A 22,871-nucleotide genomic window follows, 5' to 3' on the forward strand; every position below is an offset into this window, starting at 1 on the left:
GCAGTATTTCATCTTATACAGAGTAGTATTCCACTGTATATATATACCACATCTTCTTTATCCAATTCATCCAGCAAAGGATACTTGGGTTGTTTCCATGTCCTGGCTACCACGAATAACGCTGCAGTGAATATAGGGGTACTTATATCTTTACAAGTAAGTATTTTCAATTTTTCAGGTAGATACCAGGAAGAGGAATTGATGGGTCATATGGTAGCTCTATTCTTAATTTTTTGAGGAAGGTCCACACTGTTTTCCATAATAGCTATACTAATTTATGTTCCCACCAGCAGTGTACGAGGGTTCCTTTTTCTCTGTATCTTCTCCAACAATTGTTATTTGTTGTCTTTTGATTGTTTATGGTTGGTTGGTACCAGATGAAACTTTTTTTTAATATAGTGCATTATATTCTTTTTGTTAGTGGCTTCTGTGTTTTGCATCATAGTCAGACCTTCACTAATCTAAAACTGTAAAATAATTCTACAAGGTTACTTTAGGTATACTTTATAGTTTAATTTTTTACATGTAAAACTTTGATCCATTTGGAATTTATCCTAAGGTAAAGTGTGAGCTGTGTCCCAACATTATTGAATAACACCTTTGCTTGTTGAAACTGTCCATTCTTGACTTCTAGGAACTATTCTTGATTTTTTTAAAAATAATGACTATTCTCATTACTGACATTTACTCCTCAACTCATGAAATATTAAATGCTGATGCAGAGAATGACAGTATCACATGCATAAATATTTACCTATTTATAGAGGCTAGCATTCCAGGACTCACATGCTGACACTGAGGAGTTTTTGCCAATGGAAAGATAACTGAGGATGGAGTTGTTGGATTTCTGTCCATATTTGGCAGCATATCATCATCTTCTTGATCGAACTGGAAATTCGGCAACTAGAATGCAAATATTCATTATCAGCAGGCACCTCTAATAATAAAACTCATTATCACATGTTTTTGAAGGGCTATGTTTTTTCTGCCTTATAATTTTCTGAGATAATGAAAAATATTAGTAGGCAGAGAAGAGAGCCTTGTCCTCTAAAAAACTCAGTTTCTGTTGTGTAAAATGAGACAATGACATATGTTTCTAAAAGTTGTATAGACCAGGTGTCAGCAAATGTTTTCTGTAAAGAGTCAGATAGTAAATATTTTGCCTCTGTGGTCCATATATTCTCTTACCCAACTACGTGACTCTGCTGTTGTAGCTTGGAGGCAGCTACAGCCAATGTGTGAACACTGGTTATGTCTGTTTTCCAATAAAATTGTGCTTACAAAAAAGGTGGTATGATAGATTTGGCCCATGGGCCATCGTTTGCTGACCTCTGTGTAGACAAAACAAAACTGTAATTCATTTACTATTATGCTTGGTACTTAATATGAACTCAAGCAATATTAAATTTTTTAAAAAAAATATGTCTTTACTGATTTCAGAGAGAGGAAGGGAGAGGGAGAGATAGAAACATCAATGATGAGAGTCACTGACTGGCTCCCTCCCACATGCCCCCCACTGGGGGTAGAGCCCACAGCCCGGGCACATGACCGGGAATCAAACCTCAATCTCCTGGATCATAGGTCGACATTCAACCACTGAACCACGCTGGCCAGGCAGCAGTATTAAACTTTTATGTGTATAAATGTCCAGTAAACAATTCAGTTCTTAAGATTTTATTTACCTTTATATTAAAACCTCAGAGAAAGCAAACTTATGCTACAGAAAGTGAACTACTTCACTGCTTTCTCTATTTCATTATCTTTAACTGAAATGACGGTGGAATAATACAATGGGTACAACCGCTAAAGGACCATGTTGTTATACAGAGAACACAGTAAGCCTAAGATGGCTCCCTTAAAATACTTCCCTTTATAATCTGTGTAGGCAAAAGGGGGCCCAGATAATGATGTTACTAAATTATTAAATCATTGTGTAGCCTTTAAAAAGTGGAGACGACTTGACAGTATTAAAAAATGAGATGAAAAAAGTACCCTTATAAAAAAACTCAATTTTTACACTTAACAGTCCAGCTGTGTAGATCCATCTATCTTAGCATTACTTTCATCTTAATATTCTTAACATTTATATTTAGGTTCTAGAAACAGTCTCAAATTTGCACTTAATATTTGTACTGTACTTCACTATGTTTATGGAGAATATTCTTAGTGGATATATGGATTCTAGGTTTTTTTTGCAATATAAAGATAAACATGCAATGAATATCTTTGTAAAGATTTGTGGCTTCTTTTCAATTTTTTAGGATAGACTCCTATGAGTAGAATTAATCTTTATGGCTCTCATATGTTGCCATAATACTTTCCAAACGGTATGATTTAACTCCACATCCACTGATGTATGACTGTATCAACATCTCCATTGCTTTTTGTTAGTGGATATTTTATCTTATTTTAAAAATGATTCTATAATCTAGAAGGTATACTTACATATAATTTATTTTGTTTTCCTTTGATCACAGTAAAATGACCAGTTCATTCAGCCTTTTGAAATTTTCTTGCCCACTTTTTTCTGTGATCTTGATACTTTATATTCTAGCAACATTATTTAAATGAGCTCTTTATACCATAAATATTATTGGCTTTGTTTATTTGTTGCAAATATTTTATCCTAATCATGAAGTTTTTAGTTATATGATTTTTCATACTATAAAAATTCTTTTAAACATTCAAATCTGTCAATCTCGTGCTGTCACTGATTTTACTATACAGTAAGTAGGTAATAATCTTTTATCACTTAAAAAAAAGTTTGCATCATTGCATATGAAATGTTAAATATATACATTTGGCCTATTTCTGGGTTTTCTATTTGGTTCTATACAAACATTCCCTTTGAACCCCACTGAAGGGTAGACTCTGGACACTAATGAGAATGGCATGCATTGGCAGAATGCTTCCTGTACTACACCTGAGTCATGTCTGTGGAGACTATCAATCCTCATCCTAAATATTAGGGACGAACACTAACCATATATAAAAATGAAGATAAAAACATGAAGAAAACAGTGATTTCATGCATTCAAGACTCTTACCAGGACTCTCTGTTTCTGCGAAGGTGTTGTGCTGAAAAAGTCATCATGATCATCTTTTGGCAGCTGTTCCAGGAAATCCCTCATCTGCTGCTTCCTCTTAAGAGTTCCCACTTTGGCAGTTATCTTAATAGTTTGCTTCTTATCTGTATCACCTCTCTTGCCTAAGAGTCAGAAAAATATTTTGGTAAGAATTTGGTCATTTAGAGTAACTGTTCTAAAGTTAACAAACTTTACAAAATCTAAACTGTGTATTCATATTAAGTAAATTCAGCCTCTATTTTGTGAGGAAGGTTACCTTCCACTCTCCTCTTACCGATAACTAATTTATTGATTTTTCTAAAATATAAACCTCATTTAATTAGGACAGGGATACTGGACATTCCCCAAAGTTTAGAATAGGACTTCTCTGCTCCTGGGGGCCATGAAAATGAAATTTATTCTGAGTTTTCTTATGAATTACTAGGGTACCCTACCCAAGTGACCGGAAATTAAATTAGACCCTTAGAACAATAATCCAGATATTGAAATTTGTGGATCCAACTGCAGATTTCCAAGGACAAACTCAAAGCACAAGGCTGCTGAGGCTAATGCTGATGGAATTAACTGGGTAAGATTAAAAAGTAACAAATGATCTTTAGAGTTCTTTCTAGCATTAAAATTGTAAGAAAATGTCTGTAAGACACATGGATAAATATAAAATATATCTAGTGAGTGATTAGAAATTGATACTGATAACTAGGAAAAAAATATTTACTATAAAGGTTACCATTTTTTTGGCCTTTGGGATTGACTGGCTTTTTCTTAGCAACATGTTTCTGGGATCCATTTCCTTGGGGATCTTCCATGTATTTCCTCTGGCATTCTTCAGCAGATCGAGAACCTACAGCCATAGCTACATCTGACCAAAAACCAGGTTTGTGCTTGGGAAAAGATGTAAAAGCACTATGGAAGATCAAAACCAGTTAAAGAATAAGAAATTCAAATAAAGAAAAACAACCTGAATTTGTACTACTAAATCAATAAGACTTAATGAACTAAAGGAATTTTACCAAAATCATTCTAGATAACTATTTGGAAAGAAGATACTACTCCCTACGCTCAATAACTTATTCTACTGCTTAAAATATGAAGATGTAATTTAACATATCTAGTAGATGCATTCTATTTTGTTTAATCTTTTTAATCTGAACGATCTTTTAAATCATTCCCGGTCTTAAGACATTTCTTCCCAAGTCCAACTAGTCAATGATGTGATCTTTTGGGAGGTTCCAGCATGACTAACTTTTCTACACTGTTGCTCAAATATTACTGGTGTTAAATATATTGGAAGATGAGCTCTTAGTTTGTATACATTCCAGGTTTTAAATTATTAAAAAGTGTTATGCTTGCTTTCAGTATAGCATTACATTTTATAGAACAGAATATTTTAGATATAATACTTAAGGGAAATGAAAATTGAAATAGAAAAAAAACTAAGTCAATATAAGGTAGTTCTCCAATTTAACAAATGAGTTACATTCTAAAAGGTCATTTGTAAATTATTATTTAGAACCTGGTACACATATTACCGCACCACCACTCCCCCTGAACAAATTTTATATTATGCAGTGTTGTACTGATAAATTTTTTAACAACCAGCTGTCTGGGGTTAAAAAGTCCTTCTTTTCAGAGCTGGCAAATTTTCATATTGTAAATAACCCTAATGTGGCTGATTTCAACCTACCAACATGATGTCACTGAATGAGGAATAAGAAATGTGCCATGGCACACGACTACAAAGAATCTTCACCATACAGGTATAACAGATGTGAAGAACCTTAAGGGTATACATAATAAAATGTACTGAAATAACTACGAAGTAATGAGTTTAGAGTATTACTGTTTTTAATAAATTTAATTTTGTTGCTGTTAATCCTCACATAAGGATAGTTTTCCCATTTTTAGAGAGAGAGAGATGAGAGACACATCAATTGGTTGCTTCCTGCACATGCCCCGACTGGGGCTGAGGATTGAATCTGCAACCCAGGTATGTGCCCTTGATCGGGAATAGAACCCTCGACTCTTTGGTAGGTGGGCCAACACTTAACCACTGAGCCACACGGGCTAGGGCTAAATTTATTTACTTTTAAATGACAATTTGTAGGATTCCTGAAATTTTAAGAAATCAGCTCCTGTGAACAGGTACCAGCTGACTACAAAATACCATTCACTGCATGCAGAAAAGAATACTATGGGTATTAAAAACTGTTAATGATCTACTCTTTTGCATAATTAATCACTAAAATGATTTAGGAGCTCAAGATTCCCTATTTGTGTACACAGGTAATTTTCAAGTCTAGAAATGCCTGAAAGGGCTCTTTTGTCATGAAAATACTTAATACATTTAATAAGAAACTAGTTTGTAATTAACGTCTCCTCCAAGATAATTTTAAAAGGCAGATTTAGTCATGTCACTCCAGTCCTACTTAAACCTCACTTCATTATTCTTATCATAAAAACCAAAATACTTAATACAACCTACATTGTTCCTTGTCTGTCTGTCTAGTCTCATCCTGTACTGTTCTCTCACTTTCTGTACTCCAGTCATTTTGGCCTTTCAGTATTTCTAAATATGCTCTTCCTTTCTACTTTTACATACTGTCCTATTTAAAATATATTTATCATAAATCTTGGGCTTAAATAATTCATTTATCCTTTAGATCTCAGTTCAAGTATCTGCACCATCAGATTTCTCTAATACACACTCATAATTTTCTTACAGTGATTAGTTATTTTTGCCAAATATCTGTCTATCCTCCTAGTTTATCAGCATGATGTGGCAAACAAAGCAGTGGGCTGCAACTAAGAGTCACTTGAGGAATGCCCTGGCCAGTGTGGCTCAATTGGTTGGAGTGTCATCCTGTACACCAAAACGTGGCCGGTTCCATTCCCAGTCAGGGCACATACCCAGGTTGAGGGTTTTATCTTCCGTTGGGGCATGTGCAGGAGGCAGCCGATCAATCATGATCAACTGTTTCTCTCTCAAAAAAAGAATCAGTTGAGCTTATAGCAAAAATACAAGCAAGCAAGTAAGCAAACGAGTAAAATAAACAGAGTCAGACTTTACCCCTGAAGATTTCAATTTAGTAGGTCTAGGGTGGCAATACTTTGCATTTTTCAGAAAGAGGCATTATATCTGAGTTTGTGGTAGAAACAGATGATGACATGTAAAAGTTACAAGGAGGAGGTGACGTGAGATAAAATTTGATGGATAAAAAATATAACGGGTGAAAATGAGGCAACTATATTGGCCAAGAAAAGATGATGAGGAAACAAGATACGTGGCTAAGGAATGAAAACAGTTCATAGTTATAGTTTGGTAAATTTCAAAAGGAATGGCTGCAGGTCAGAGTTCTGAAAAAAATCCCTACCGTTTTGCTGTCACCCACCACTGTAACAACTGCCAACCCCTGATCTATTTTCTTTTTGGTTTGTCTCTTCCAGGATTTCATATACAGTAAATGGAAGCATATAACACGTAGCCTTTAGAGCAGGCTCTTTTCACTCAGCATAATACCTTTGAAATTCATTCAAGTTGTTATAGGGAATAGTAATTCTTCTGTTTTATTACTTAGTAGATTCATTCAAGAATGTGCAACAATTAATTTATGCAGAAAGTACCACAGAAATCAGAAGAGATGAGCTCAGTAAAACTACCTCATAAAGTTATGAACTTCTGGGCTTACACTGCAGATTTTGATGTATTTTCATTTTTGTTCAGTGCAGAATATGTTCCCTTGAAACTTCCTCTTTGACCTGTGGACTTTTACAGTGTGTTAAATTTTCAACCACTTGGAAAATTTCCTGTTATCTTTCATTGATTTGTTATTTAATTCAGTTATGGTAAGAGAACAAACACCCTTTGTATGACTTCAGTTATTTTAAATTTAATATTTATGACCCAGTAAACATGATGTCCTATCTTGATGCTCTACCCACCCTTGGAATTAACCCCCTGCCCCATTACTGGGTGGACTGTTCCATAAATGTCTATTAAACAGTTGATGTATCATTGAGTTGTTTTATATCCTTGATAATTTTGTAAAGTACTTCTTTATTCCTCATAATTTTCCTCACTGAAATCTTTCATAGGTATTGGTATAGCAACTCTAGATTTCTCAGGGGTGAGCCCAAAAGTTCATAAACAGCTTTAAAAGGTTATCTTCTCCCTCTCTGCAACTTTGGGTTTCTTAGGGTTTCTGCTTTTGTTTCTCTGGGAGAAAGATGGGGGCTTTAGTTACCTAACTTTGCTGTAAACTTCTTACAATTGCATCTTTCTCCAGTGCCAAGATGAGGACAGAATGAGAAAAACACAACACGATTTTTCCCACCCTCTTGAGAGCTCTACTTCTCTTACTGGAGAGGAAGGTTCCCCACTTTCAGAGTTTTAGGTATGTGTGGGCCCCAGCTGCTGCTGTGATTTTCATCCCTGCAGGACTGCATGGAACTGGGGTATAAAAGAAAGGAAAAAAAGAAAGAGAACTGGCCTGGCTGGTGTCGACTCATGAACCAAAGAGGTCATGGTTCGATTCCCAGTCAGGGCACCATACCCAAGTTGTGGGCTCGATTTCCAGTAGGGGGGCGTGCAGGAGGCAGCTGATCACTGACTCTCATCAATGATATTTCTCTCTCTCTCTCTCCCTTTCCCTTTCCCTCTGAAATCAATAAAAATGTATTAAAAAAAGAAAAGAAAGAAAGAGAACTGGGGCATTTCCCCTACTGTTTCTGAGCATTAGTAGTCCCCTTTCTTCTCCTAACCCTGTCGTACCCCAGTGCCCACATCCAGGTGTTAGGCAGCCTTGAGTTTAGCTTGGGTGATATCAAGTGAAAAACTGGAAATTCACTGCCAGTTTGGTAGTACTTAAATTTTTGTCTTCCCCAAGTGACCTGCTACTATTTACCTGAGTCAACAAAAAGCTGCTGTATGCATTCTGTCTTGGTTTTATAGCGGCACAGAAGCAAGAGTGGAGTGGGCTTACTCCATCTTACTGGGAACTGCAGTTCAAGCATTAAAAAATCTCTTTAGATTATCTAAATATACAGCAAAGGTTGAGAACCTTTATTATAAGGAAATGATGGGGAATACAGCTGAAAAGAATAATTGAGGTCAATATATTATATGCTGTCAATGCAAGGCAGAAAAATCTATACAATTTGAAGATTAGTAATAATGCAATGAAGGTTTTTGATCTGTCAGAATCACAACTATACATTAAGACTAATCTGGAGATGTAAGGCAGAAAAATCTATACAATTTGAAGATTAGTAATAATGCAATGAAGGTTTTTGATCTGTCAGAATCACAACTATACATTAAGACTAATCTGGAGATGTATAAAAGGTTACACAGATGAAAAGAACAAAATACAAATAATAAAGCTACTTCCATAGTTCAGGCAAAAGGCATTAAAAATCTGAAAAAGAGTAGTCTCAAGAAAAAGGGTGCAGATGAAAAATGACCCTGTGAGAAAGATCTATAGCTCCTTGGGAACTAATTAAAGTTTTGAAAAATTAATAATGACAAAGAGTTTAAACTTAGTTGACTGAAAGAATTATATTTTCAGAAATAGGAATGTCAGGCAGTGTACAGGTAGGAGAAATAAGTCTGATTTTTGATATAGAGATATAGGTGAGACTTACGTAGAGATTTCCAGCAGGCAAAGGAAAATACAAACCTAAATATAAGCATTCAGGACCAAAAATAAAGATTTGGAAGTCCCTGTACATAGAAGGAAGTTAGAAATCTAGGAGGAAAAGATCACTGAGAAGCAAGAAAGTGGCCAAACCAAAATCTCTGAAGAATAAGAATGAAGATTACCTTCTATGCCTCAAGAAAGAGAAGGTACATTTAGGCAACTGAAAAAGGAAGAATATGGTGCAGAGATGCTGTAAGAAGAGTTTCAAGAATGAATTCCAAATGTTACACGGTTCAGGAGTATACAAGGGAGTGGAACACTGAAAGCAGTATGTTTCCATGTCATCCTTCTCTCTTCTATCAATCATACTTCCTTCCTTTCTACTAGCTCATTTCCATCAGCAAACCACCATACTCTGGCATGAGTCCTTTACAAATCAAACAAGCAACCACACGTCTTCCCTTCACACTCTCTTCTATTACGTACGCTTTTCTATTCCCCATCACTGCCAAACTCCTTTGTTGTCCACCTAAACTGTCTTTATTATCCCATTCACTCTTCACTGCTCAACTATGATCTGGCTTCTAATACTAGTAGACTACTGATGCTGCTTGTCAAGTCTATGTAGCCAAATCCAGGTCTTATAAGCAGCAGTAACAATGAAACTTTGGAAAAATCACTTAATATCTGAGACTATTTTCTTTTCTATAAATTGGGGGTTGGGGAGAAACACAATTAAATAATCTATATAAATTTGAAGGTTTTATAATGGTAATTTAATTATAAAGTATTTCTTAAAATGTGAAGCTGTGAGAGAGCATTTGTCTGTGTTGAAATATATTTCCCAGCTTTATTGAGGTATAACTGATAAGTTACACATATTTAAAGTCTACACATGATCATTTGATATACATATACACTGTGAAATGATCACCACAATCAATGCATCCATCCCCTCACATAGTTACCTTTCTTTGGTAGATGGGTAGGCAGGGGGAGGATGTGTTTGCAATATTAAATGTGAATCAAGAAAAGCTCACTTTTATTTTCCTCATATGTATACTGTATAGACAGCCACAAAATACCATCTAGTTGGCAGTTATTTATATTTTCCCTCCATTCTCTGTATAAATTGTAATTTCTCTCCATGTGCTTTCGGATGACATATTCCATTTTAATGACTAGAAATCATTAAATGAGTCCCTCATTGGAGTTTTCTTCAACTATTTTGTGGCCACTGTAGATATTTCAGAGTCAAATCTACTTACCAGTGAAGCTTCTGTAATTCCTTCTCATTCCATTCATCCTCCTGAATTAAATCAGGTAAACATTCTAAGGAATGCTTCTTTGTCTTATCAGATCCCATTTTGTCAATAACTGGAAAGTCATTTCTAATATCAGATTTCTCAGAATTATTTTTAGCAGAACATCTAGCTTTCTTTTTTTTAATATGAAATTCAGTTTCACTTTCTTCAGTTTCAGATTCAGAAATTACTGAGATTTCCCTTGTGGAATTCCTTCCGCCTTTTCTCTGGTGAACTACTGTTTCTTTGGTATTTCTTTCTGTGGTTTTCTTAACATTTCCAGCTTTTGTTCTAATCTTTTTGGTTTCACTCTCGTCAACAGACAAACTTTGATGTGTTACTTGATTTTTTTCAATTTTCTTCAATTTTGATAACAACCTTGTATTTTTCTTAAACCCCGAGGTGACTGACTGTTTCTTTTTCAAACCAGGTATTTTTATTTTCTGGTTGACAGTGAGTATATCACGTTCAATGCAGTCTTCCTTGTTTTCACTTTTATTACTCACATCACACTCAAATGCATTTTTCAAAGTCTTTCTGGGCTTACTGATTGGACATGTAGTTTCATTTATGTCTGATTCACTTTCTTTTTGATGCTTTGGCACTATAAAATCTGTTACTGCTTTAATGGTACCAGAGGACACATTATACTTCATGCATTTTTGCTCTATCACATTTTTAGATTTAAGCGGTGTTAGTACAATATAAACTTCCTTCTGATTAGCAGCCATACATTTTCTTTCTTTGTCTGAGAAAGGTGATTTTCCTGAGATGATAATATCAATGGATACCTTCGATTCTTCGGTTTGCTCTTTAATTTCATAAGATAAAACCAAAGATCAAAATCTCAAATTAGCTACAAACAAAATATAAAACTATTTTCACAAACAAAATACACTGTCTTCCCCCCAACAAACTCCACTGTCCACACTACTGTCATATTAATCTTCCTGAAGCACCGGTCTGTTTAGATCACTGACCCTTCAATTGTAAACATACTGTTTTTTTTTTTATACCAACTTGTCTATGACTTCTCACAGTCTACTAAGTGTGCATATAAGCTCCCCTACCTGGCCTTCAGTAAGTTCTAACCTCTCACTACACTCATACCTGAACCACAGTCTCTGTTTGTGAGGCCACCATTTCTCACATTTTCTTAATCCTGAACCTTCACTCTGCTTGGAAAGTTTCCTTCACTCATTTACAAACCAAATCACTACCTGCTTCAGTTTTATACTCTAACCTACCTAGGCCACAAACTTTGTCCTGATTTCCTCAACTGAATGAAAGCGCTTTCAAATTTCCAGAACATTTTAAAACAATGCCATGTTTGATAATATGCCCTGCATATAATTATACTTGTCTTATCTTTCAACTAGACTGAAGAAGACACTTAATAACTTAATCTTATTTTTAAAATTTGTTTTTGGCTGGAGTTCAGAGTCTTTCACATATGCAGTAGATGCTAAATAAGTATTTGCTGGGTTGCTAAAACCTTATTAGGTATGTAATATATGAAACAGAAGCTGGATTTGTTAAGGAGAGAATTCGGAGAACATGGAGCTCCGCTTGCATGGCCTCATTCTCACCCCTGACGGCAGCCATCAAGACTCGCTTTTGCTGAATACCCAAAAACTCTATGAATCATCGTGGGAAAACAACCAGAATGGAACTGGAGAGCCTTTACTATACTGTGCCACTAGTTAAAGAAAGCAAAGTAAATAAGAGAAATCCTCTGAAACTTAAGAAACCAGAAGCCAAACTAATTTAGTTTCTAACTTTAAATTATCCAGTTGTAATTATAGACACAAACTGTAAATTATCACACAAACAATACTGGCAACAACCTACACATATTATGTGACATTTAAAAGATGAATAACAAAAAGAAAAGAAGCTTCTAAATTATAATTCATGAAGTGGCACTAATAAAAATCAAGAAAGTTTCCACAAGACTTCTCAATGGAATTAGATATCTTTTCACATTATGAGTAAGATGTTTTCTAATTCCTCATAATAATATGAATCAAATGTTCAACTGGCAATTTAAAAATTTTAAACTTTCTAATTTTGAGCAAAACATTTTTAATTAATTTCACTAAATAATCTAAATAAAGATTCAACCTATTCTGGATTCTTTTACCTAAGTCATATAAAGTTGGTAGTAGTAGTATTGCTCTCCAGTCTACTTTTTTGCACACTTATAAATGTCCTCCACTTTCACTTCTCATTTATAAGAAGAACTAAATAGAAAAATTGCCATTAAGCTGATAGATTTAACTCAGCATGAAACTTTAAACTTCCTAATGCACAGAGAAAAAGTTCTATACATTCTGGAATCCAGGATTTCAATGAAATCACTCTGAAAATCCACACTTACACAAAATTAAATTATGGCTTATGAACAATTTTATAAAAGGATTGTGTCTTTAAATATTACTAGAAGCATATTTAAAATAATGTATATTTTGTGATTTAAACAAAATTATTAAAGCCACCTAGATTAAAGGAGGCAAACCTAGAAGTAAATCTGGTATTTAAAGTAATGAATTCTTTTATTTTGTAAATCATCTTCTGTTAAAAAAAAACAAAAAAACCCAAAACACCATCGAATATTTAATAACCATTAAAACAGCTGGTCTACCATTTTAGATTTGAAAATTTATGAAATCACTTTTATTATATTAAAAAATTTCAAATAGTAGCTTTCTACTTATTATAAAATAACGTAATAAGGATGTTACCTTGCTTCTGACTTTTAATTAGCTTTTTATTTGTTGTTCTTTCACAATTTTTGAGTTTCTTTGAAGATAACTTTTTATGTTCCTTTTTTCCAATCAATTCCTTCAAAATCAAAAGATAAGTTTTTATTATAACAAGTACTACCTATAAATATGACCACAAAAATGTTCACAGTATGAATAAAGTATACAAATTTCTAGGTATTTATAGTTCTACAAATTTCATTAGCAGAGGCATTCAGAGCTCAACAAGCACCACCTGGGTATCCACATTCTCACTTCCTTTACTGATTTAATACACACACACACACACACACACACACACACACACACACACTCTTTATTTAAGCCTTACTCTAAGAACTGAATGTTTTGTTATTGTTGCCTACATTTTTCCAATGAGACACTGGGAAAATAAATATCAAGACATTTATCTAGAGGGCCAAAACTAATAAAAAGCCGTATTTAACAACCAGAACTCATGATTTCTGATTTGGTCCTGAACCTTTTCAGCAGTATCACGCCACCCCTGTACAGGGCACAGGGAAAGCTTACCTGAGTTGGTAAGTCACAGCCTCCTCCATTTTGAACAGTATTCTTTATGTGGTCATCTGGGAACCTTAATGGTGGTTTATTTTGAGGATTACTCTGGCAGATGTCTATTTCTGTAGCTCCTGGCAACCTACTATGTTTACTATTCTTTAGTTCTATGAGTACAAAGATGGAGATTTCGATAAATGATTATATAAAAGACAAGCTGCCCTTCCACATTAAGAATTCACTTTGAAAAAGTGTCTAATCCAATGTCACAAATATTTGTTAAATTTGATTATGATATAAAGCAATTTTAGTTGGACAGAATATCACTCTGCACTGGGCCATGTTTTGTTCAAATTGCTTTTATTCTCTAAAAAAAAAGGAAAAAAGTGGAGAGCCATATTATTCCTTACTATCTGTTTTGGGTCTCCTTTGCCACATCTAAAGGCAAACAGAAATGTTAAGCCAGTTTGTAAATACAAGTTCCTGTTCATCCTAACTCTTGTATCAACTAAACAGGAAGCTAATAACTCTATTTCCCTTATATTTCTTCATGTATATTGAATTCTTATGTTTCAATTAGTTTATGTACACCAATGTACAACTAAATCCGTGCTAATTAAAATTTTAAGCAAAACCAAATTATATAGTATACGATATAGGCCTAATAGTTATTGAGCTAAAATTCTAGATGAGTTAAAAAGGACTCAGAAAACTATAACATTTTTATTATTATTTTATAAGCTATACTTAAAGATATGTAATAGCCCAGCCGGGTGTGGCTCAGTGGCTGAGCATTGACCTAGGATCCAGGAGATTACAGTTCGATTCCCGGTCAGGGCACATGCCCAAGTTGTGGGCTTGATCACTGATGTTTCAACTATCTCTTCCTCTCCCTTCCTCTCTCTGAAATCAATAAAGATATATATTTTTGAAAAACAAAACAAAAACAAAAAACGAAACATAACAGATGGTCCTTACTCTGAGATTATTACAGTACAGTGAATGAGGCTACTATAATAGATCATTTATATTTTTGTTAAGTATAATAACAGACATAAAGTACTTTAATAACAATACTATGATATATAGATTATAGCACTAAATATGCAAAACCACATTTTAGGTAAATCACTAAAATACACACAATCACATCATCTTAAGTTTTCATTGGTTGGCACCTTTGCATAACTTTAGTTGTTTAATGTTAGATGTGGTTTTATTTCAGTGGTTTTCCCATGAAAAGTGTAATGATGATAATAAAAACAACAGCATCAACCACCACCACTCAAAATAACTTATGTAATACGAGGACACATAATGTCTTAACAGTGGCACAAAACAAAGATCTAATAAATCACACTAGAAAAATGATACATTCAAAACAGAATCCAGTAATATCTGCCCCTAGTCTGAGCTTCCCAAAGGGGAGGCATCATCTCATCTTATTTATCTCTAAATTGCTAACAGCTAACACAGATAAAGGTTCACAAAAGGTGCTTTAAAAATATTTGTTGAATGATTTTCCTATGGATACAGGTAGCATGTAAAATAGTTTACCAAACTTTAGCGTTCTACATTTGTATCTTCAAACACTTTACCCGTAACATTCACAATTTAAAAACACTGCACTAAGAGAAAGAAAGGATGGGGTAGAGAGATGTTAAGATCTAAGACTAAAGAAGATTAATAAATGATAAAAGTGAGATACACGGCTGGAAATTTTAAATTTAGGAGTAAAAAAGTACGTAGTAGTTCCTGTAGCCCCAGGACTCCAGAATACTGAAGATGTTCTAGCAATGACAAAAAGCATATTTTAAATTTACAGGTGATAGGATGACTTGAAAAAATGAGGAAAGGCTGAGAAGAAACTGGAACAATAAAGAGTAAATTTTAGCTAGCTCTGAGCAAGCAGTCATCTACATATTTAATCCACTTCTTTGTCTATACTACAAAGGATAAGCAAAATTACAAAGGAGGTGAGGCACTATGAAGACAGGGAAATAGGGTGCAGTGGGGTGAAGGAGTAACCTATACTCAGTATGGTGCCATGTTTTTGGTAGAAGCAATCCTCAACTCTTGCAGTTCTGTAAAGCTCTTTGTTACAAGTTCAAGGCAGAACCAACAGAAATTATACAACAGATTCTAGTAACTTTTATTCATCTATATTTTCTAGAAAAGGTTGAAAGTTAATTAATGGTCATACGTCTTTGGGGCAGGGGTGGGGGAGGATTGGGATGTGAGGGAAATTAGTTTCTGCAAAGAGGTGACACGGAACAATTTTGCCAGCTACCTTTATAGCAATGGCCATTCAAAAAACCATGCCACTTCCTCCATAAAAGCGAACTGGTTTTGTCTACTAACAGGAATAAAATTTGGTACAAATTAGGCATTTTTAATATACAGGTTTGAGGTAGGCTGGCAGCTTAAGTACCTTGGGTCTAGGAAACTCAAAGTTATCTTTTACTGATATATTTGTCAGATAAATTAAAAGGTAACATTTAATGAAGTAAGCTGAATGCTGACTATGAGCTAGCTATCTGCTTTGCAGTTTTTCCTCAAGTAGTGAAAACTGAAACACTTTAGGACCATATGAGAACTTAATACTATATGCACTGTGAACAATTAAACAATGTGGGGCTCATATGAGGATATACCACTACTCCAATAGAGAACAAAAGAGCAAACATACCCAAATGATTACAATCAAGGTCATAAATGCTGCTGGTTCTTTGGAAGCCATCTGTCTGGTTTACTCCTGCATCATTTTCCATTGACTTTCCTATGTCAGGCACAAATCTTCCACTTTTCTGTTTTTGTCTGGCCTCTTTCTTTTTCTTTTCACAAGCCCTAAAAAATACAGCATTTTCCCTCTAATGCTGGTTTTCAAAAATGTGAAACAAAACTACACCCGCAAATAAATGAAACTCTCCTATGACCTAATCTCAACCCTAAATATAACATGCCAGCCCTAACCATAACTCTAATCCTAACACTGTTCCTAATTTTAAACCTAATCCTAACCCTTACCCTACCCATAAACCTTACTCTAATTCTAAACCTAACCCTAACCCTAATTCTAAACTTAACCATAACCCGAACTCCAAATATTACACCTAACCTTAAAACTAATCTTAGCCCTACCCCTAATTTTTAAACCTAACCCTAAACCAAAGACTAATCCTAATCTTAAACGTAACTTTAACTTTTAACCCTATACCTGATCCTAAAGCTATCCCTAATTTTAAACCCAACCCCTAACCTAACCTTTAACACGAATGCTATACCCCAAAAAAACAGAAAAAAAAACACCTCCCTCAGCCAAAGCTTTCTTCACCGTAGTAAAGATTACCTTTAATCTTACATTATTTAAACCTTCATGGCTTCTACCCCCTTTTCCCACAAAAAACTCAAGTATAATTTGTTAAGTCAAAAGATTCAAATAAAACCTCTTAAGTGTTTCCTGCTCTATGCTTTTATATTTCCTACTTAAGCTGATAGTAAAAGAAAATACAAAACAAAGCCTATCAGCTGTTTATCTTTGTAAATAAAGTTTACTGAACATAGCCACATTCATTAAAGTACTGACTATGGTTGCATTTCCTCTATAAAGAGTTGAGTGGTTGCGATAGAGGGAGTATGCCCATAAAAATACTATCTGGCCCTTTATAGAAAAAATTGCCAGCCCGCTATGTTTACATTGTATTGTGACTAACTTACATCACTCTATCTCCTATGAGTTCCTTAAGGGCAAGAATTAATCAAATTCTTCTTTGTTTTCTCCAGTGCCAACACACTCAACTACAGAGGGAATGAATGGAAGAAAAAGGACCAAAGAACTTCAGACTTGTATTTAACAGCTACATAACTCTTAAAGGGCAGAGTAAAGATAACTCCATGAAATGTCCAAGGTTTTATTTTCTATAAAAAAGAAATTAAAACCACTTCATACTGGTTACATGAGTATACATTTTTAAAAGCTCACCAAACTGTATACGTAAAATGGGTGCATTTTATCAAATGTAAATTCTGCCTCAATAAAGATGTTTTTTTAAAATATAAAAAGTACTTTACCTTAATTGTTCTAGAAAATTATCAATGTGCTCTTTCCAATTTTCTGGAAAGCCAAACATAAACTTCCTTATGAGATAATATGGATATCCTATTTAACGATAAATAAACAAAATTATCTAAAGTCCTAGAATTTTAAAGAGATGTCATTGATTCATTAAATCATTCAAAATCACATATACTTATTATTTATTTACTATGTGCCAGGCAGACACTGTTGCAGATACTGAGGATTCAGCAATTAACAAAACAACCAAAACCCATACTTCATGAAACTTGCCTTCTAGTGTGAAACTGAAATTAAACCAGTAAGTAAAATATCTTGTTAGATGGACACTGATGCTATGGAGAAAAATTATGCAGTTGAGGGGGAATAGGGATATCAGTGTGCTTGTGCAGACAGCATTTAAAAAAAAGAATAGTCAGAGATGTTTTTACTGAAATAGCAGTAAAGCTTTGAAGGACCTGAAGCAAGCCACACAGCAAAGCTTTGAAGGACTTGAAGTACAGAACAAAACGAAAGGCTGCTTTTGTAGAAGAGATCAGCATAAAGTGGAGTGAAGAGAGGCTAGTACTAGGAGGCTACTCAGATGGATAACAGAGGCAGTGGGGGAGCACAGTAGATTATAAGGCACTGGAGTCATTTTACAGACCTAGTCTTTTACTTTGGATGAGAGGGTAAGCTACGGAAACGTTATGACCAGAGCCACAGGAATTGACTTGAGCAGGACTGTAACAGCTGCTATTTTGAGAAGAGTCTGTGGAAGTATAAGGGGAGAAACAATGAGACCAGTTAAGAGGTTACTGCAAAGATTCAAACAGAACAAGAGGGGGTCTGGACCACGACAGTCAGCAGAGGCCTAGGTTCTGGATATATTATGGAGATAATGCCAATAAGATGTACTGACACAGAGATGTGTGTGTGAGAGAAATGGAGGATTTAAGGATGTCTCCAAGGATTTTGGCTAGCCTAGAAGCATGGAAAGAGGGGGAAGACTGTAGACTAAGCAGATTTAAGGGAGATCAGGTTTTAGATATACAGTTATGTACTGCATAAGGATGTTTCGGTCAACGATGGGCTGCATATATGAAGGTGGTCCCATTAGATCATAATGGAGTTGAAAAATTTGTATTTCCTAGTGACTTCGTAATTGTTGTGATGGCAAAACACTTGTATCACTTAATGACATCATAGTGTCATGATGTCACAGTGCAATGCATTACTCACAGCTAAAAAATAAGGATATAAAGATTTTAAAACAGCTGTATAATGTGTTTGTGTTTTGAGTTGAAAGTTAAAAAAATTAAAAAGTTTATAGAGTTGAAGCTACAATAAGCTATGGTTAATTTATTATTGAAGAAAAATATTTTTTTATTATAAAGTTAGTGTAGCCTCACTGTACAGTGTTTATAAAGTTTATAGTAGTGTACTGTAATGTCCCAGCTTCACATTCACTCACTGACTAACCCAGAGCAATTCCAGTCCTATAAGTTCTACACATGGTACGTGACCTACACAAGTAACCATTAAAAAAAATCTTTTATACCATATTTTTACTGTACCTTTTCTATATGTTTAGATACACAAATACATACCATTGCATTACAACTGCCTATAGTATTCAGTGGAGTAACATGCTGTATAGGTTTGTAGCCTAGGAGCAATAGGCTATGCTTTACAGCCTAGGTGTGTAGTAGGCTACACTATTTAGGTTTGTGTAAGTGCACTTTATAATATTCGCATGATGAAACCACCTAATATATTTCTTAGAACATAAATCCATCATTAAGTGATACATAACTGTATTAAGTCTGAGATGCCTGTAAATATCCTAAGGGAGATGTCAAATGGGCAGATGGAAAATGAGTGGCTAGGAGAGTATTTTTGGTTAGATATAAATTTGGCACTTGTCACCACATAGATAAGATTTAAAGCCTAGCCTGGCCGGGCTTGGCTCAGCGGTTAAGCGTTGACCTAGGATCCAGGCGATCAGGGTTCGATTCCCCGTCAGGGCACATGCCCGGGTTGCGGGCTGCAGCTGATCAATGACTCTCTCATCATTGATGTTTCTATCTCTCTCTCTCCCTCTCCTTTCCTCTCTCTGAAATCAATAAAGATATATTTAAAAAAAGAAAAAGAAAAAAGATTTAAAGCCTAAAAGAAATCAGCACAGCACTGAGTGTAGAAAGTGTCCTAGAGTCTTTGCTCATTATTAAGAGGCAAAGAAGAAAAAGAAAAATGAGCAAAAAACTAAGGAACAACAGGGAGTGAAACAGCATGAAAACTGGAATATGGTATTCCAGAAGCCAAGTTAAAAGTGTTCCAAGGAGGTAGGTAAGATTAACTGTGTCAAGTTTATACTGGATTTAGCAATGTGGAAGCCACTGATGACTTTGATAAGGGATGTTTCAGTGAAGTATTGGGGATTAAAGCATAATAAAAGAGAATTCAAGAAAAAAAATGGGAAAAAACTCAAGAGGAACTAGATATAACAAATCTTCTGAGTTGTTTTGCTATAATTGAGAGCAACAGTGGTTAAAAGAAGTGTGGTTAAAAGGACTGTTCTCTGAAAAAAGAAAAGTGGGCCTGGCTGTCATGGCGCAGTGGTTGAGCATTGACCTATAATCTAGAAGATCGCGGTTCGATTCCCAGTCAGGATACATGCCTGCTTGGGTTTCGGGCTCCATCCCCAGTGGGGGGTGTGCAGCAGGCAGCCAATCAATGACTCTCCCATAATTGATGTTTCTATCTCTCTTTCTCCCTCTCCCTTCCAATCTCTGAAATCAATAAAGATATGTTTAAAAAAGAAAAAGGAAAAAAAAGGGATTATTTTTGACAGAAGGGAGAATTATTGCAGTGAAATCTTTGAGTAAAAGGGAAAATGTGAGCTAGGGTACAAATGCAGAGGCTGACACAGACAGAAACATGGACCGTTCATCCATATAAAAGCAGGCCCAGACGCAAGCAGGTGAGCACATGTGAGAATACGTTCTCTTCTGACTCTTCCTATTGCTCAGGTCATACCCCCTCTCCCTCACCCCATCTCCCCATCTGAGAGAGGGAGGGAGGAGGTATGTAAAAATATGAAGTAGTCATTAAGGAGGATGGGAGAATGAATGGATTAGAGAAATGTTGTAGGATGCCAAGCAGCACTAAGGGACCACAACCTGTTGCTAGTAATTATAAATTTAAAATAGACTGCTCAGATGTGTTTTTCTTCAGTCACGTTAGCTATGTGCAAGTCATAGGCAGAAAATTAGATTATACCAAGATTGGGGTTGTGCTGGGCAGGTTCAACAAAGAGAGGACCTAGGGAGTTAAATTATTTTCTTATAAAGCAATTCTTCCCAAATAAGAAACACTTCACTTGAATTAAAATCAATCAATCAATCAATCAATCAATCAATCAATCACTGGACTTATTTAAACTGTTAAATAGTTTTATATAATGTGGTCAATTCTGTTTTGATTGATTCACAATTTTAAAACACCTAATTAAAAGTAAAAAAATGTATATAACTATTAGAAATATGGTTAACTGCTTCACTTATTAAAATAACTTATCAATTAATTTTATGAGTCATTACCTGCTTCTTTCATGGAAATCCGGTCTATCATTCCTCTTAATATATAAATGTTGCCTGATAATGTCCTAAGTTTGTTGTGTTCAATCCGTTCTACAATTGCATTACTGTGCCAATATATGTTAGTGATGTCTCTAGGAGGAAAAAAATTGCTTAGTTAAGGCCAAAATATTCATTTTATCAGTAGTCACAATGTACATAGATAAGTATATCAATTTATAATAGATAGCAATAAATTTGCATTCCAGCTACATTAACAATATTGTTAATCTAATTATAAAACATATGAGGGCCAAACGTTGCAGAGCTCAACTGTTTGGCTAATGTGACCCTAAGAGTATGTGCCAAGAAACTGTGCTGTGACCAAACCATACTCCTAGTATAAAATATATCATTAGCAAGGAAGCTGGGAATGTCTGAACAGCGGGCGTTGACAACGCTCGCAATTCCATCCTAACTGATGGTAAGCTTCCAAAGAGTGATTTCCCCGTCCCTCTTCTGAGCACCTACACTGTGTTAGCTTTCATGCAATTACACAGTTTGGACCCATCTAATCTTGCAGGTTTCCAACCCTCACTATACAGCGAATGTTTTTATCCTTCTCTTCGGAAAGTACCAAAAAGTTGTTGCAGGGAAAAAGCAAATTGTCATATCAAATTATTTACCCATAAATCTCCTCTTCACATTTCCTTAAATGAAGAATACATATAAAATAGAATGAAATATGAAGATGTAATAGAAAAATTTTGACCATTCTCCAATTCACTAGATAACTAATAATAAACATACTAAATCTAAGTATAGTAAGAAAGTTAAGTTCCTTTCATTTGGTCAAATGAGACTAAATTCATACATTATACCTTAATACAAGATTACTTCTCATCCTCTGTATTTTTGCTTTATTTATTTTATTTAACGAACACTTAAATAGCACTTTAAAGTTCTCTTCTTGTTTTAAAAATATAACTCATTTAATCCTCAAAATAACCCAAAAAGGTAGTAATATTACCACCACTGTACAGATGAAAAAAATGAGACTGAAAGAGAATACATAACTTGCCCAAGTCACACAGTCAGGAAACAGCTATAAGATTCCAACAAAGGCATAAGATTCCAACCTATGCTGCCTATTGGTTATTCAAAAAATGGGTAAAAGGCAGGCAGAAATGGAGTGAATGAGACAGAGTTTATATACTCAACTTACAAATTTCCAAGTAAGTACCTTGAACAGTGATATCCTGTACTGTTTTCATTACATGTTTTTTTTACAGTTCTTTTTACCACTAAGGTATTGGTTTTGAAGAACAGGAAATGGTGCCAATAGATTAGCAGAATTAATTAAAGCCCTTACCTGATAAAACTTTCACTTTAGGGAGAACCAGAAAGTGCCAATGGTTACTTATTATATAGCTGTATGGCAAAAGTTTTAAATTAATTTTGATTCCTTGTCTGGATCAGTAATTTATATCTGGTTGTCGCAATTTAGTTGTGAGAATCTGAACTGAAATGCATGTAGTAAACATTAACTAACCATTTATAATTAAGCAGCAAATACCAGTCAACTTATTAAAACCTATGGAAAAAAAGCACTGTGTATAAAAATTTGAGCTGTCACTATTTTAAAAATAACCTAAGAGGCAAAAACAAGAAAGCTGGTTACAATCAGTATGTATAGTCATTTTACCTTTTTTTGCCTTAAGTTTTCAGCCGTTAATTTTGTTTTGTTTTGTAGGAAGATACTATTTCTCATGCTTCTCCTTGTAAGCTCTTGTACACAGTATCTTATTTTATTAAAAGAATATTCAAATGTTATACTTACATCAATTTCCCTTCTACACATATAGCAGTGTTATTGTTGATGATTTTAATCATCCATTCCTGTAGCTGGACTACCTAATCAAACATAAAATA

At 34.7% G+C, this 22,871-nt stretch overlaps 1 protein-coding gene across 3 annotated transcripts in view; it reads right to left on the reverse strand.

The window, feature by feature from the left end:
• MIS18BP1 (MIS18 binding protein 1) overlaps nucleotides 1-22,871 on the reverse strand; it is a 41,348-nt gene that overhangs the window by 7,789 nt on the left and 10,688 nt on the right. For 2 of the 3 annotated variants that reach the window (XM_081117105.1, XM_081117106.1), the window contains exons 5-14: nucleotides 22,780-22,853; nucleotides 20,964-21,094; nucleotides 17,379-17,466; nucleotides 15,997-16,154; nucleotides 13,323-13,474; nucleotides 12,771-12,870; nucleotides 9,991-10,837; nucleotides 3,814-3,989; nucleotides 3,048-3,208; nucleotides 755-903 (exon numbers count right to left, since the gene is read on the reverse strand). In XM_081117105.1, the coding sequence (XP_080973231.1) occupies nucleotides 755-903; nucleotides 3,048-3,208; nucleotides 3,814-3,989; nucleotides 9,991-10,837; nucleotides 12,771-12,870; nucleotides 13,323-13,474; nucleotides 15,997-16,154; nucleotides 17,379-17,466; nucleotides 20,964-21,094; nucleotides 22,780-22,853 (2,036 nt within the window). The remainder of the gene's footprint in view (nucleotides 1-754; nucleotides 904-3,047; nucleotides 3,209-3,813; nucleotides 3,990-9,990; nucleotides 10,838-12,770; nucleotides 12,871-13,322; nucleotides 13,475-15,996; nucleotides 16,155-17,378; nucleotides 17,467-20,963; nucleotides 21,095-22,779; nucleotides 22,854-22,871) is intronic. The other variant, XM_081117107.1, reaches the window with a different exon arrangement.

This window comes from Miniopterus schreibersii (assembly GCF_964146895.1).
Source record: "Miniopterus schreibersii genome assembly, chromosome: 1".
NCBI classification, from domain to species: domain Eukaryota; kingdom Metazoa; phylum Chordata; class Mammalia; order Chiroptera; family Miniopteridae; genus Miniopterus; species Miniopterus schreibersii.